At 48.8% G+C, this 17,396-nt stretch overlaps 1 protein-coding gene across 2 annotated transcripts; it reads right to left on the bottom strand.

The window, feature by feature from the left end:
* Positions 1–424: 424 nt before the first annotated feature.
* DNAJA4 (DnaJ heat shock protein family (Hsp40) member A4) lies at positions 425–17,396 on the bottom strand. 2 transcript variants are annotated; one of them, XM_035259384.3, is made up of 8 exons: positions 17,136–17,396; positions 16,649–16,787; positions 11,057–11,237; positions 8,849–8,953; positions 7,736–7,963; positions 6,447–6,677; positions 2,441–2,541; positions 425–2,341 (listed from the first exon to the last, which is right to left on the bottom strand). In XM_035259384.3, the coding sequence occupies exons 1-8, from the start codon at positions 17,225–17,227 to the stop codon at positions 2,126–2,128; spliced, it is 1,293 nt and encodes a 430-aa protein (XP_035115275.1). In that variant the 5' UTR covers positions 17,228–17,396; the 3' UTR covers positions 425–2,125. The 2 variants fall into 2 exon arrangements, with proteins under 2 accessions (XP_035115275.1, XP_035115276.1); XM_035259385.3 differs by lacking the exon at positions 17,136–17,396 and adding an exon at positions 16,944–16,969.

Here is a 17,396-nt window from a genome sequence, read left to right as displayed (position 1 = left end):
CCCACTCACTGCCCTCAGAATGAAGCTCACTCTCTTTAGCATAGCCCCCACTTCTCCCTCCTGCGTGCCTTGCCCACCCTCCTGGAACCACATTGTCCTCGCCATTTCCTCTGCCCAGAACATTTTCCCCCAAGACCTTCGGAGGTCTGTTCCCCCACTTAATCCCAGTAGCCGCCCAGATGCTAGCTCCTCATAAGACCTTCTTCCCCATTCCCTTCTGCTTGTCCCCATTCCCTTCTGCTTGTCCCCATTCCTCTTGTTCTTCACAGCAGTTACCACTTTTTGTTTGCATTCACCTCCACCCCCAAAATAAAGCTCCATGAGGGTAGAAACTTCGTTCCATTATATTAACCAATGAGCGGCAAGCTGGCACGTAACACTTCATTGGAGCTCTCAAAAAAATGAAAAAGCAAAGCCACTTGTCTCTCATATCAGCTCAATTTTAATTTTAAAGTGACAAATGTACAGGTGGAATAAAATTTTAAGCAACATCCTCCAAATTCCTCTTACATGACAAGGAGCTGAAAGTAATTTTGCTCCATCACTAACTAAACAGCAGTTCTTTAGCAAGAATTTATTAGGAAGTCACAGCACAGAAACAACACCCTGGAGTGTGGTCCACTTATAAACTGATTTCACATAGGCTTAGTTGGAAGAAGTGGTTTTATATCTATCTTGACCAATGGTCAAAGTGGGCACAGGTGGGCTGTTTCTATACTTTGAGCTAATTATGCCCCACTAGCTGGCAATGTTCTGCAGGAACCTGGTCCATCCAGCTGGTTCACTCTACCTGCATGGTATGATCTGCCCTTTAACCCTACTAAGGAAGGGCCCTGGTCTGAGTCAAACTCTCAGGTGCCATGTAACCAAATAAGGGTAGATCTGACAGGTGACCTCCTCTTTAACCCAGCAGCTCAGAAGTTTTCCGTGTCTCGGAGGCAAGAAATTAGCAGTAATGGCTAAAGACTGAGGTAACCATAGTTCAAATTGTAGTCTACCTGTCAGGAATAAAATAATGACTAATATCCCTCCTCACAAGCTATAATTTACAGTAGTAGTCCATACAAACTGTAGTCCACAGTGGAACTCAGTGCAGTTCTCACCAAAACATCCCTTGAGCAGGAAGCCCTTTGTAATATGGCTGTACAATGGGAGGAACAATCCTTTGGAAGGGAGCTGAGTCTGGGAGAATGAGGTGGAAAATACTGGGAGTTCTATGTCTTTGCAGACCCTCAAGTCACCCAGGATTACTGGTGAGAAGCTGGCTGTGCCATGGGCCACAGCAGCAGCATTTTCCCTCGGCTTCTGGGGCTGCATTGGGGCTGCCAGGGACACAGAAGGATTTAGTTTTCTTTACAAGAAGCACTTTGGTGGGAGAGCATTGCAAAAGTTGTCAACAGAAAATCATTTAAACCACGAAGAACAAGGCGTGAGGGTCACAGAAAAACAGTTGTATCAGCATGATTCCAAACACTGGTTTGTCCTCACCACAGAGCTTGGAAGGTTCAGAAAACTTCCAAGAGATGACCAGACACACATTCCATCCACTGTAGGGCACAGAACAGTGGAACCAAGTTGGCCCTGTTAACCAGGCACATGCAGCCATGATGGATCCACAGATGTGCTTTTATTCTTCTAGAGGATCATCTAGAATCCTCAGAAATGTTATCTTAGCAGCCCTGAGATCATGCCCTCAATAAATCTGCCAAGGGAGGGAGGAGAAACCACAGACCTAGAGATGGGCCAGGACACCCACTTTGTGCCTCGGGGTTTGCTAGGGAGCTGAGCTGCTAACTGCGCTGTGCTTTATTGGTGACATTGAATTATGGCAAAGCCACTAGAAGCACAAAGTGTTGGTGCAATCACTGACATCTCAAAAGTACATCCTGAAAATAGAAATGAACATATGCAGACTAGAGGTGATTTACACTTAAAACATTTAAATATAAATTAAGCTGTAACTTAAGTTACAGCAAAAAGAAAAACTGAAAAGACACTCAGCAATTGAGAATGCTGAACACATACACAGGACACCCCAAACACGAGGCCATTAAAGCGATGCCATTTTCATCGTGCCAACTTTATATCCTGTGTGAGTCCAGCAGGGCTGCACTGCCCCGCCACGTCACGCTGTCTGACACTGCACTCCAGCCCGGGGCCCGTCCTCGTCCTCCTCGTAGGCCTCCCTGTGCTGGCGCCAGTTCTGCTCACTGGGACTAAACTCCTTCAGCTCCACCTGATCCATGTCATCTGTAATCCTCACTTTCTGTCGAGGCGGGAGTAAAGCTTCCAGCTGAGGAAGCTTTTCCAGGGAAAGCCAGTGTTTTTCAGGAAAGATTACCTGTGAAGGGTGAGGTGGAAAAGAAAGGTAGCTGTTTTTTCCCCTTCCTATTAAGGCATTTAATCGTATGTCCATGACAATGAAACAGAGTGAACTTACTAGAAACTGTATGATGAGAATCCCTTTCTCCAGGGGTGCTTTGTAGATGGGCATCCCTTCATCGCGCACACATTTCAGGTCCCCGTGCTTTACCACCTCACCTGCCAGAGGAAGGGTGTTATCAAGCAGGAGGGCAGAGGGGCCTGCAGAGGCCACTCACCCTCACGGGGAGCCCGAGGCAGTCCCTAGCAACCCGTGGCACTGGGCAAAGGCAGCACGGCATCTGACTGGAAAGTTGGCCCCAATCCCAGGTGTCCTTGTCAGGTACTGCCTTTGGGAGGGGCTCGGGTTGTGACTCTCTGGTCCATGCTCTGGGCTCCAGCAGTGTGTCAAGAGGTCAGCATGCTGCAGCCACCATCTCAGGTAGGTTTAAAACAAGTGACCTAGAAGTTATGACACCCAAGTCTGTGTAAAATGGGATCAACACCCATCAGCCTGCCCCTTCGTGGGGTGACAGGTGTCCCTACCATGAGGGGGACCGGAGTGCTCCTCACAGGCAGAAGCCTCCACAGAATCCAACCAGTCCCCTGCCTGGCATAAAAACTGGTTCCTGGCCACCTGCAGGTGACACCCAGGTTCCTTAACAGGGAGCTGACTAGGAGGCTTGGCCACCGGCAGCCTCCTTCCTGCTCACATTGAACTTCCACACATGCTGCTGAGCCGGAGTCACCCTCCCTGCTGGCACCCACTGGGTCTTAGGGCTATGTGACTTTGGAAGGCACAGGGATGTTCAGACCCCAAGTCCAAAACTGACTTCCCTCCAAGCATGGCCAAGGAAAGGGACAAAAAAGTTTCTGATAAAGTATGCCCTTCAGCTCAGCGATGAAAATGGACAGAGACAGAAAGAAATGCTCAGAAAAAATGGGGGAGAGGGTGGAGAGGAATCTAAACACGAATTTATTCAGCAGTCCACTCCCACCTGGACTGTCTAGAAAGTGAACTCTCTCTCCAAGAGGAAATCTTTAAAGTAAGCCAGTGACTATCCCTGATAGTCACTCATGGGCAGGGCTGTGGCGCACATGGCCTTCAGAGCCTACTGACTGTGCGGGACGGCAGCCCCTTAGCTAAACTGCTCCGGGTTGCTGACTTTTTGTGTTCTTGTTTATTTATTTATTTATTTTGAAATACAGTCATGTACAGCATAGTGACCTTTCAGTCAACAACAGACTGCATTTATGAAGATGCTTGCATAAGATTACACCAAATTTTTACTGCACCCTTTCTGTGTTCAGATACCCACATACAGCATCATATTACAGCTGCCCACAGTATTCAATACAGCAACCTGCTTCGCAGGTTTTAGCCCAGGAGCAACAAGCTATGCCACACAGCCTCAGGTGCGCTCTATGATGCTGACACCACATCGCCGAACAATGCATTTCTCAGAACGTGTCCCCCTCATTAAGCGACACATGGTGGGCTTTTCTGTTTCCCTGTTCCTATCAGGTGTCGCTTCTTGCTGCTCTCAAGCCCTGCTCTCCATGCGTGTGCTTCCAGCTTGCCGGGAGCTGGGAAAATGACCAGGTGTGGAAAACTCCAGGTAAGAGAAGGAAGAAGACCTCGAGTTAGGCTCCCCCAGCAGGTAAACACCTGCCGCAGGCTGGGGCATCAAATCCTTGTGTGGCTCCAAAATCGCTTTTTAATTAATCCAATCCTCAGCAATGCTCAAAACAGGCTAAAGGGCTCTGGGGAAGAAGGCATTTCAACAGCAGAAGAGAGGAGGAAGAGGGAGAAGAGAAACGGAGAAAGAAGAAATAAGCCAGCACAAGAGGCGCGAGGAAAAAAGGAGAGGTGCAAAAAAAAACAAAAGAGAACAAAGTAAAAGCAAAAATAAAACAAGGACAAAAGAATCCCCAGAGAACTCTCCAGTGGCAGGTTTTCTGGATGCTTCACTCCTTCTCATAACAAAGAAGGAAACAGGTTTCTTGGGATTTGCCACTTCCTCCCCTCTGGGGCTTTTTCCCCGACTATCCTCACTCCATTTGGCTCCCGGTTCCCTGGGCTGGGGCCACTGAGGCAGCAAGGAATGCCTTCAGTGGGGCCCAAGACCTCAAACAGTCCACCCCTGGGCAGGATGGGCTTTTCCAAAGAGTTACACACAGAGGTTGCCAGCCGCAGCTCAGGAGGGCAAGGATCTGGGCTGTGGCCATGTAAAGGCGTCCTGGACACAGTGCCAGGGTGTCAGGCACCTACCCACTCACAACCAGTGGTCCGGGGCTGTCCTTCAACTGTGACCCTCAAACTCCTCCTCCTCAAGGGCAGGGAGGAAGTAGGTGCCTTGGGAGGTCTACGGAAGCCTAAGGGAAGGTGTTTTAATTTTCATACAAATTTCGCATTACACTGCAGCGCTTACCCCAATCCTTGATTAAGTATATGTATAAAAACACACACAAATCTGGGCAACATGACGAAATGCCACAAAAATTATGGCACCAAAAATGGTGGCACATGGTTGTAGTCCCAGCTACCTGGGAGGAGGAGGTGGAGGTTGCAGTGAGCTGAGATCCCACCACTGCACTCCAGGCTGGGCAGCACAGCGAGACCCCTATCTCAAAAACTAAATAAATACATTTTAAAAATCAATAAAAACAGAGCAAATGACAAACTGAATGGGGTAAAATGTTAACATCAGACAAATCCTATACTGGCGGGCCCCGGACTATTTTTATATTTACAACTTTTTGTAAGCTTGAAATTGTTTCCAAATAAGCTTTTTTTAAACCCCACAAACTGATTAAGGCTTGGATATACAATTCCACTTGCTATTATCCCCAGGAAAAGAGGGCCCTCAACGAATCCAAGAGGAAAGAGAGAGAGAGAGGCTGGGAAGAGGAAAGCAGGCAAGGAAGGGAAGTGGGAGGGGACATGGAGGGAGCAGAAGCCCAGGCCTCAGTCACCCCACTGGACTTGAGTCTTATCTCCTGCTGCCACTGCCCTGGGCACAGGCTTATCAGCCGGTTACCTCCCTGCCTGCCCTGAAACTACTACCCCTTTGCCCCAAACCTCAAATGGCCACAGGAAAAGGTATTCCCAGCCCCAGGGCCAATGAGGGGACTGCAGCAACACTGCAAATGGCTGGTGCTGGGGCCCAGGCTGCTTGGGTGGGCAGCTGCAGCACACCCATCCAGATGTTCTTTGCTATGCACAGCTGAACTTAGTGCTACCTAGAAGCAGCTTCGAGTCAAGGTCCTGGCCTGGCCTCTCTCCCTTCTCTGCCCCTTCTAGGCAGGTGCTCTGGTGCCCACGCAGACCCTCAACTGCAGTGAACACCAACCCTCCTGGGAGATGAGTGTCCTGGCGTCTACAGGGAGGTAGAAGGCTGACTGGGGCCCTCAGGAACCCTTCGGCCCAGAGGCATCTCCCTCTGGCTCCCATGGGTGTGTGCAGACCAGCAATTCCTGTGGAAACCTCCAAGGATAAGCTGGTAGGCAAAGTCTTTTTTACAGGAAAATTCTATTTTAAAATGTAACTCGTGTAACGAACAACAGAGGCTACAGGAACATGTGGATGAATCAGTACAAATCACCATGTGACAGAAAAACACCACCTATTGAACTGTTTTCTTATACAAAAGTAAAATTTTTAAAACAAGTTTAATTGGCAGATTTCAGCTAAAATTTCAGATCCCCAAGATACTTATTTGAGGCTATTCCCTCCAAAGGAATCTTTTTTCTAGGAGAATATAAAAGTTATAAATTATCCAGAGTCATCAGGGATAACTTTAAATTTAGACAATCATGTCATACTAACTTGTGTAACAGAATTTGACCTTAAATGTGAAATCAGGCGAGCTATTTCTAACACAAAGAGATAACAAATACTCAAGGCGATGGATGCCCTAAACACCTGGCTTGGTGATTAGCCATTCTATGCATGGGGCAAAGTGTCACATGGACCCCATCAACATGTAAAATATTATAAAGCAATAAAAAAATCAGACTAATTTGCCAGAATTATTAGGCCCAACATACAGAACTTCAATGGAAAAATACATCTGAAACATTACCTGATTTGGATGTGATAACAAGAATTCGATCGTCCAATGTTTTTAACGTCTTCTTGAAGCCACAAAGAGCTTCAGAAAGCTGAATTTTCATTTTCATGATCAAGTCATGGCCTCGCCTCTGAAAGACACTATGATCCTTCTGATCAAGCACAATTATGACATCACCAGGCTCCAGCTCAGGCTCCTGATCTCCTTCTCCATGAAATAGTATCTTTTGCCCATCTTTCATACCTATGAGACATCATCCCTTTGTGATTAGCCACTTCTCATACAAACCATGCTTCCTTAAAGCTTCTGAAGAAGGACCAGAGTCCTTCAAGTGTCTTCATTCATCAAGCCTCCCAACCTCACCCTGGCACAAGGCAGGGAGGGGTGGCTAGGATGGCCAATGAGAAAAGAGGTCCCGCTTCCCTTGACAAACATGGGGCCAAGCCCAGCATGCACAGGGAGAGGGCGGCTGTGGCTCCACACGCCAGGTTTACACAGCACTCCCTGCCCTGCCCCTGTGATGCAACACTGCCAACACAGGGTCACCGCCCACTTCCTGGTGTACATGGTGCATGATGGGGACAGGTCAGCCAGCCCTGTCCTCTTCTAATAAGTCAGCGTGCACACTCAAGACACAGGGTTCAGGCATGTTCAAACAGCAAGTCCTTTAATAACACCCGTGTCTGAGTGCTGATTCTTTTACTTTTGGTCTCATCTCTGATCTAGGATATATTCACTGGAATGGAAAGCCACAGAATCATCAGGGAATACTTGCAGGACAGCTGAAATGGAAAAAGGCCTTAAAATGATGGCATCGGGCAAAATGAATGGAGGGGCAGGTGCTGTGTTGGGGGAAGCTGGTGCAGCAGAAGGGGAAATGTGGAGAAAGGGAACATGAAGCCACAAACACTTACACAAGCCCTTATGTGCAATGAGCATGGATGTGATCAGGAAGACACTCTGAAAGATTCTAAAGGAGTGGCCTGAGAATGTCAGGAGCTGGCAGCTAACCAATGCCACGGCCAAGTAAGACTTTCAGAGCATCAGAAAACCTCCTAAAGAGGCGGTCTGTGAGCATAGGGAAGTAAACCTCAGCAAGGGAACTTTGGCCGGCGACATGGAAGGGAAACAAGGCCAGGAAGGATCAAGAGATGATGACTGGGAAACAGGAAGAATTCCTGGCACACCCAGTGCATGCTGTGAAACAGCTCGCTTCCCTGACACCTAGCCTGTGATTCCCACAGTTAGCACCCGGATAGCATTTTCAGGCAGTGTGGAGCACCAGCTCAGCGCAGCCTCACCTTTTTCAACATGTACCTCGATAATCTTCTTCTCACGGATCACCTTGGCACCGTGGCAGCTCTCGCAGCGGTCCTTGGGGTTGATGCGCTCGCCCTGGCCCTTGCACTCGACGCACACGGTCTGGATCTGCTGCACCATGCCTGGCCCGATCTGCTGGATGTGGACCTGCATCCCCCGCCCCTTGCACTGCGGGCACTTCTCCACCGAGCCCTTCTTCCCGCCAACACCTGCAGGGTTGGGGGAGGCAGGAATGAGGCTCGTGCTCTTCCCTTACCAGTGTCCCTACTGGGTGACACAGCAGAAGGGTAGGGAACCCTCGAATTGGGCGCTGGGCTTAGAATTCTATTTACAATCATAAAAAACAATGCAGAAGAGTCTGGAGGAATCCGGCCATGCAGATAACATCCAGATGTTAACAGGTGACCTCAAATGTTTGTGATTTGGGCTGTACCAATCCAAATTTATGACGTTAGCTTCGTCACATGTGTTTTCTTCTACCCCTGGTGGAATCCCCATAAGCCCACAGATGAATGAGGACGCTGGGGCTGTGGAGATCTAGAGGGCACAAGCTCTGTCAACAGCGGCAGCTACACAGCTCAGCCAGTTCCCTCTGAGGGACGTGAGAGGCTGGGGGTACCAGGCATGGCTTTTCTTGAAAACCTAGATTTTTAAAAGTTACAATAATTACATATACGTTTAGGTCAGGGGTCAGTAAGCCATGGCCAGACTGCTTGGTTTTGTAAATAAAGCCTTACGGGAACACGGGCACGTCCATTCATCCATAGACTACAATGGTAGAGTGAATATCACGAAAGACTCCACAGACCGGAAAGCCTAAAATCTGGCGCTTTACAGAAAAAGTCTGCCAACCCCTAGCTCAGGTCGACTGCCTGCTTTTTAATTTTTAAAAATAATTGTCAACATGTCAAATAGAGGTACAGTCCAAAGAAAACATTCCTTCAGGCAAAGCGCTCAGGCCACCTGGTTGCCATCTCTGCTTGACCCTTGCATTGGAAAAAAGATAACTTATTTTTTTCTAAACTATAAAACAAGCATTGCTTCTGAATCTAAGGGATCAGGACTGCGAGGTTTAGTCAAAAATTAATTTTTACCTTCACATTTCTCACAAATTACATTTTTCTGGAGGGCCAATTTCTTCGTGACTCCATTATATAAATCTTCAAGAGTTACAGATAACTGGTGTACAACATTCTTGCCTTACCAAGGGAGAAAAAAAATTAGTGATAATGAATTAAATATAGCACTGTATGAAATACCACCCAGATGACCCTTAGTTGTATGAAGTCTCCAGAGACTCAAGGCTGTGGCTGGGTCCTGCGTTCCCTCCCCTGCGGAGAGCAATGCTTCTATTACCCCAGCCCATCCTTCTGGCCCTCAGCCAATAACAAGAACTAATACCCTCTCTAGCTATGAGCTTATTACTCAGTCATTTATAGAGGCCAACAAAAACACTTTCCACCTTTACTTTCTGAGAACAAGTGAGTGGACAGGGGGAGCACTAATTGAGAAACGGAAGGCAGTATTAGCCCATGAAGCTGGTTAAGTTTCCCCATGAAAGGAGTCCTTTCTATACATGAATATGTGACAGCCGAAGTCTCTGGATCTTTCACTGAAACTCCTCCTTGGAACATAAAGCACTTTATTTTCTGAGCCCTACTGTAACCGGCAGCCAAATGGGAATTCTCTCCTCTGCCAACATCTTGCTTCTGCACTCAGGACAGTGGGTGTCTAGTCCTCAGGGCAGGGTGTGTGCCAGTGCCTGCCAGCCTATCAGGACTGACAGCATCAAGACCCTCCCTGCTGCCTGTGGAGCTCCTGCAGTCACTGAGACAAGCTGTCCTGGTTTACTGGCTGCCAACTGTGAGAGATGACTTAATTAAGGGCGTGAAGTTTTTCATCTCAAGACGGAGCTGGACAAGAGAATATCCAAGGTTTTAATCACACCTACACCATCAATTATATGAGCAGGCAATATGCTCAAAGGACAGGGGAAGGATTTTTCCCTAATAAACACTTTGTGATTTTCAGCAGTCTGTGTTCACAGAATTGACGCCCAAGCTTTTCAAAGCTCAAAGGCAATTATGATGTGATAACAAGTACTTCTTCATTTATCCAGGGACCTCTCAATAACCAAAACCACACTTCTTGAACCCCCAGGCAGAGCTCATTTCTTCTGACTGTATCCAGAATTGTAATAAGCTTGGCTACCTTTCCGGGTTCAAGGTCCAAAGCAGCCGGACAACAGTAAACTAGATCGGGAGAATGGGAGCCAGTCTATTAGCAACTACGAACAATGGAGGTGGCAGCCCGTAGCCTGGCAGAAGGTGAGATGCAGAAAATCAGGAAGAGCAAACCCCAGAAGTCAAAGCAGTGGCCTGGGGCCATCTAGCTAAGGGCTGGGCTCCTCATTCACCTCCTGGGATAAAGCTGGTACTACTCATCATGCATTCTGAAAAGAAATGCAGGTCTTTACAAAGATTTCAAAACTTAAAGAGGTAAATCCCCTGAGCAGGCTGGGAAATGAGGCCACACTGCACATGACAAGAGCACCCACCTAGAATTAGAGAGCCTGCAGCCCTGGCCCAGGTCAGGGGAAGTGGAGGGCCACAAATGACGGGGGCGGGTGGGGCAGGAGGGGAGAGGAGCACTCTCGGCAAAGGACCCCTGACAACCGCAGGAGGCACCACATACATCCCTCAGGACACTCTGGGGCCTGACCCCAACAACAGAGGAAAAGAAGGCATGATGAACTTGACCTTTCTCTCTTCTATCCCCCACTCCATTTGCTCCTTCATACGGTATTTGGAGGGTGTCAGATAATTACTAAATATACCAAGAGTTTCCAGGTAGCCTGGGCACTAGACAAGTGATCAACTCTTTAAAGTTAATGACCCCAAAACATGGCAATAGTACTTTTTTTTTTTTTTTTTTTGAGACAGGGTCTCACCTGTCATGGAGGCTGGAGCATTCACTGCAGCCTTGACTTCCTGGGCTCAGGTCATCCTCCCACCTCAGCCTCTCAAGAAGTAGCTGAGACGACAGGAATAAGTCACCATGCCTGGCTAATTTTTTAATTTTTATTTTTTTGAAACGGGGTTCTCACTATGTGGCCCCGGTTGGTCTTGAAATCCTGGCCTAAAGTGATCCTCCCCCTTGGCCTCCCAAAGTGCTGAGATTACAGCCATGAACCACCGTGCCTGGCCCAATCGTATCCTTTTAAAGCACGATCTATCCCGATGCCAACAACACGTTCACTTCTGGAAACCATACAACATTTCTGTTTCTTTAGAAGCATTTACCTCTTCTCTCTCTAGCCATCCGTCCTCCACCACCAAAGAACATGTCGAAGATGTCCATGGGTGAAGAGAAGCCGGGGCTGCCTGAGCCTCCTTCTTTAATTGCCTGTTCTCCACCTTGGTCATAAATATCCCTTTTCTTTGGATCGGAAAGCACTTCATATGCCTGGGATATGAGTTTAAACTTTAAAAGAAAAAGAGAGAGACAGAGATTTTTAAAAAGAGAAAGGTTTCAGTTGTTTTGTTAAGTAAACCCAAAGAAACAGAGGTATTCTTCCCCCAACCCCTCGGACCAGCCAGTCTATACATCCTCTCCCTGGAACCTGACTTGCCCACCTATTCACTCTTGTGGTAAAGTGGGAAACACAGGGCGAACATATTAAGGAACTGGTGGTAGGAACACGACAAGAATAAGGGAGAGAAGGCAGGAGACAGGAAAAGTTTCTCCCTAATCCGACTGCACCAGACAGGAAATCAAGTCCAGCTAGGACACCATGAGACAGTGCCAGGACTGAGTCTATTACCAGATAAAGCCAGGACTCCAGGTACTACCACTGGCTCACCTCCTCCTGGGAATCATTTCACTAGTTTACTAGCATGAAATCCAACTACAGGCATCTGTGAGACCTAAGCAGGTGCCAGACATTGTATACAAACCTATACTCCTGACCCTCCCCGAAAGCCCCCCGCCCATAGGCTGCCCCATATCACAGTTACTGGCAACGCTAATCTCACCTGTCAACAAATCTTCTGACACTACCTCCACATTTGCATTTCCAGTACCCTAAGACAATATCCCATGTGTAACCTTCTGCCAAAAAGTTACCACTGGAACCCATTTGTAAGAAAAGAATCAGAAAACCCAAACTGGGAGACGCTACACAACTAAAAGATAGGAAAACTGAATACAATGTGTGATCCTGGATCAGATCCTACATTGGGGGAAAAAAAGTCTACAAAGGAGATTATCAGAATGACAAGAGAAATGTGAATCTTTGTTCCAATGTTAAACTTCTTGAATTTGATAACTGCACTATGGTTACACAAAACGATGCCCTTGCGCCTAAGAGAAACACGCAGCGTTTAGGGCTGAAAGGCTGTGATATAGGTAGCTTCCTCCCCAAACCTTTAGCAAATAAATAATAATAGATAAGACAAACGTGACAACTTACTTACAAGTGGTAAAGCTGTGTGAAGAATACACAGGGATTCACTGTACCACTCACGTTTACTGCAGGTATATGGAAATTTTGATAATAAAATCAGAATGCTAAAACATGCAAGACCCACTCCTTCTCACCACACCACATCCGCCCTGGTTGAAGGCAGCATCTCAGGTCTGGGCCACTGCAGTGGTGTCCTCCCTGGTTTCCCACATTCCCTCCTCACCTCAGCTTTCAGTGTTCTCCATCTGAGTCTACCAAGTATGTCAATCCGCCACTCAAATCTCTACAAGGCGGCCCACGTCACTGGGAGTAAAAGCCTGTCCTGACTTTCATCTAGAAGCCCAAGCTCGCACCTCTCTGCTTTCCTCTCCTTTGTGCCGGCTTCACCAGGCTCCCTGCTGTTCCTCCACTCTGCAGCCTGGTGCAGCCTCCCCACTCACCTCTTTCCAGCCTTAGCTCACAGACCACCTTCTCAGGGACTCCTCCCAGTGATCCAGCTCCAGCGTTTTTCTCCACACCATTAACCACCTTCTAACATGCTGCATCATCTACCGCTTATGCTATAGCCCCCACTGCAACATAAGCTCCATGAAGATGGGAGGCTGTGTCCACTGCTGTCTACCTGAGCCTGGAACCATGCCTGGCATGTAGAAGGCACTTGGCAAGTACGTGTTAGACAAATAGCTTGATTCTGGGACTCAGAAATAAATAAATGAGATAGGTCTTGGCCCTCGGGAGGCTACAGTTTAGCCTGAGAGACATATATGAACACATAGATACACAGATCCTATAATACAGCTGGCTCCACAAAACATACATGGGAAAAAAAGTTCCCTTAAGTAAGGACTTTGAGAGAGAAAACAAGGGAACTTGAGGTATGAATTCCCTTGTTCTACAGATCCCTGACTGAAATCTAATAATTAACTACTACTAATAATAGCTAAAAAATAAGAGCTAAAAACTGTACAATTTAGAAAATTAAGTCTTAAAAAGACATCAGCATCATAGATCAGGCAGCTAGATCTTCTGATACGTTAGTTCTCATACCATTTCTGCCAAGAATTAAGTACCATTCACTTTTACCCCTTTCCTCAGCAGAAAACCTGAGGTGCAATGTAAGGATCGGGTGCCTGGTATGGATCAGAAAGCAACCAGGCCAGGCTGCCCTAGAGAGTTTCTGCGCCTATCTGCAGCCCAGGACTAAGTAAATAAGCTTCAGGGGAATGTCCACTGGAAACACCAAATACCCTGGATACTCACATGACATTTAGACTTCATAGAATTACCTAAGAATGGAAAAAGAGTGCCCAGTTGCTTGAGATATTCAGTCAGAGGCCAGATCTCACATGGGATGGGGGTTCCCACTACTGGTAGGAAGTCCACTCTCTAGGGTCCCAGCACTCCAAAGTCTAATTCAGCTCCCAGCCTGGACCCCCTTCTCCCAGTTGGAGATGAATGCTATGACCAGCTTGCCTTTCAGACCGTGATCATTTGCCATAGAACCTTAATCAGATTATTATACAGTTGAGGGGAAAGTGGCTTTGAAGACTACATAACAACTTGAAAAAGTATTTATAATAAAATGTCATAAGTACTTTTAATATTTAAAAGAAAATAAGAAGTCTACATAATCAGGATGGCCATGTGTGATCATCCTGGGGAAACCTTGCAAAGAAGCACAGAGTGGTTAGGATAATGTGTACTTGGTAGGTTTCCCTCTGTGTTCTAAAATTTCCTGCGCAGTTTGCTATCTTTTGATTTTTGAACTTGAAAATCTATTATTCAAACTAAAAGTTACAATGAAATTGACCCAAAGACCAAACTCATCTCAACAGGATACTAGCCAACAATATACCCCACATCACTGCCCCTGAAAGGGACTATTTTGTTGACCCACTACCTACCACCCATGCATCTTGCAAAAAAAACAAGCCGCAGATAAGTACAGACTCCACAAGGAGTGCCCGACAAACTCAGGCTGCCCCAATGCTTAGCAACACGGGACAACAGGGCAGAAAACAAAGACCAGCACCTCAACAGCCTTCTCAGTTGTGCCAGGGCAAGGGGGAAAGAACTGGCATAGTCTATTTTTGAAGAGACATTAATAATACAGTGACAAACTTAGGGGAAAAAAATGTAAAGGTTCTACCTGTGATGAAGTGGACAAAAACTACAGACAGACTTACATACACACTCACAAAAGGCCTGCACCATGCACCCAGCACACAGTAGGGACCAGAAGAGGAGATATTTGTTGAATGAATGAATGAATGAATGAATGAGCTCTCTCTGGGGAACTTTACAGCAGAGTTTCCGTAAATTGTGTCTCTAGCCTCCTCATCCCCTTTGATTTCCAATCGAAATTGCCACTCTCTTTCCAATATCCACTTCACTGCAATTTCCCTTCCAATTTATGCCTTTATAGGGCCCTCTCCTCCTTCTACACACAATTTTTTAAATGCATTTACTGAGCCAGCCAACAAACATTTTAGCGCTTACCCTGCACAGCTAGACGCTCACCCCATAAGTGGCCATGGGGGCCTTGGGGGCACAGGAAAATGTAAGTTTTACCTGCTTACATTATGGCAGGGAAAACAAGTATCAAACAAGTCATCACCGTTGAAGTAGGATGTGTGTTGGGCCTGTGGTTCAGTCTGTGAGGCAGAGGCAGCCTCCTGGAAGATGTTTTAGCTGAGAACTAAAGAGTTTTAGCCCTATTCGTGAAGGCAGGGGGAGGAAAGTATCCCTGGCAGTGGGCACATCACAGAACCCCTCCCTCCAAGCTGCGAGGGGCCTGCCAGACCTCACTGTCATGAGCCTCATTTATGTGACACTAAATGCCTGACTACCAATAAATATTAGTTTAAAACAAACCAGACAACCTGCCCAGACAGGTATAGGCAGGGTGAAACCTACACCTATGTAGTACAGGTCAAGTCTAATTTTCAAAAAATAAAAGTTTCAGAACAACAAAAGCACATTCATCTCAACGGTATGCACAGAGGCAGGAGCTTCCTCTCGGAGTGCTGAGGTGTGACCTGAAAGCAGGGTCAGAAGGCCTTCCCACATGTTTCTGGCCAGCCTGCTGAAATGTGAGGTGAGAAGCCAGAAGCTCTCCTTAAAGGACACTGTCAGAAGCAGACTACAATGAATTTAGAGAGCGGGTGGATGCATCGCCAGCACCGTGTAAAACGCCAGTGCCTTTAAAAGCTACAGTAAGCCATCTAAATATAGATGAGAAGGAACACAAGTGAGTAACAGACAAACGGTCTTATAGGAAAGCATTTTAAACTTGTGACAGCCACATTCAGCCATGTGCCTAAATATAAATATTCCATCACGGTGGCCATTCAGCCAACCGTCCTGAAGTAGCTTTCTCCAGCTTGGAAGAACTAATGCAGACAGGAATTTTGATTCCAGCGTCGTTTCCACAGGTCTTAAATGCTACAAGGGTGATCAGTGCGACTTCAAAAGTGGCCCAGGTGTCATTGCTAATGGCCCCACCTCTCAAGACCCACGTGGATCAACCAAAGTTTTAGAAGAAAATGGCAAGAAGTGAAAGAAGCAATGCGATGGCTAGCAGGCTTTCCTTTACGATGCCTCATCCTTCGATTCACCTATTCAGGTGGGTCACCAGCCTCTTTAGGGATAAAAGGCAAACTTTCTGCAAATAGGATGGAAAAGCTCTTAACTTCAGTCCCTAATATGCAGAGCATTTTCAGTCTATGATTGGTACTTATGATCAACTGTGTGTCACTTGTCACAGAAAACCCAGAATATGAGCGCAAGCCGATGTCAGGATGCAGATGTCCATGTCCCCGTTTAATGAAATGGGATTATTCACTATCTGGCGCTTTTATCAGGTAGGAGGTAGTGCACAGAACAAATCCAGCTCGTCATTCTCAAGAGGAATGTCCAAGGCACCGGCTCAGAGTGAAGAACTCATCCCTAGGGTTTATGCATCAACAGAGGGCATGAGCCAGTCATCCCCAGCAAGTACACAACTCCTGTTCGTGTGTACCTCAGTTTCCCGATTTGCTGGCCACCTCTCCCACAGGGAAGCCCACACACCCTGTGAGAACTGTGTTCAGCCCCCGCGCGTGCCCCACGCCCGCGTCCGGCGCGCACGGCAGGAGCTCCCCAAGCACTTGTGGAGCGAATGGAGGAACGAAGGGGCTCGGCAGGGACTCGCGAGGGGCCCAAGACCCCCGGAAGCCCATGCACCGCACGCCTCCTCCGCGGGCCAAGCGCCCTCCACCGACCGTGCCGCGCCCCGGACCTCGCGCCACCCCCGCCGCGGCCTGGCCCCGCGGCGCCTGGCGACGGCCTCCCCAACAAACGCGGCTCAGGTTCCCCGCCGCCCTCCGTGCTCCAGGCGGAGTGACCCTCAGCCCCCAGGGACCCCAACCGCGCCCCGCGCCCCCCGCACCTTCTCGCCCTCATCCGGGTTCTTGTCCGGGTGGTACTTGAGCGCTAGCTTCCGATAGGCCTTCTTGATCTCCTCCGAGGACGCGCTGGGCTTCACGCCCAGGATGTCATAGTACTGGGTCTCCTTCACCATCTTGTCTCTGCGGGCGCGCGGGCGAGGCCTGTCAGAGCGCCCCGGACGCCCCCCCGGGACCCCGGCCCGCGCCCCCGCCGCCCGCCCGCCCGCCCGCACGTCACGGTCTCGGTCACCGCCGCCGCCGCCCGCGGCCCCCGCCCGCCCCCCGCGCCAGGCCGACCTCCGCGCCCGGCACCGCCGCACTCCAGCCACCGGCTCCTCCGCGGCGGGTTTTATTCGGCGCCGGCGGAAGCTTCCGTAAGGAGACGGTGACGCCACAAAGTCCTAGAACCTTCGCGGAGGTTCCGGCGGCGCCGCGGCGGGTTCGCGGCCCAGACCCCCGACGCCTGCCACGCGCGGCCCCGCCGCTCACCCGGACTTCTCGGGCGCCTGCTCCTCCGGCTGCCGGTCCGGCTGCCCGTCCGACTCCGCGGAGCTCCAGCTCTGACTGCCGCCCCGGGCCATGGCGGGGGCCGGAGAAGGCGGCTTCCGCCTGGAGGGCGCCCTCCGACGACCGTCCCGCCGCCCCGACGCCGCCCCCCTGCCCTTCCGCGGGTCCGTGGAGTCGGCTGGCTGGAGGATGGGCGGCCTGGAGGGCTGTGTCCACCGGAGCCCTGCGCCGAAGGGTGGGACT

This window comes from Callithrix jacchus, chromosome 8, assembly GCF_049354715.1.
Source record: "Callithrix jacchus isolate 240 chromosome 8, calJac240_pri, whole genome shotgun sequence".
NCBI classification, from domain to species: Eukaryota; Metazoa; Chordata; class Mammalia; order Primates; family Cebidae; genus Callithrix; species Callithrix jacchus.
Note: the sequence above shows the minus strand (reverse complement) of the source record. Positions and strands in the feature narration are given on the sequence as shown.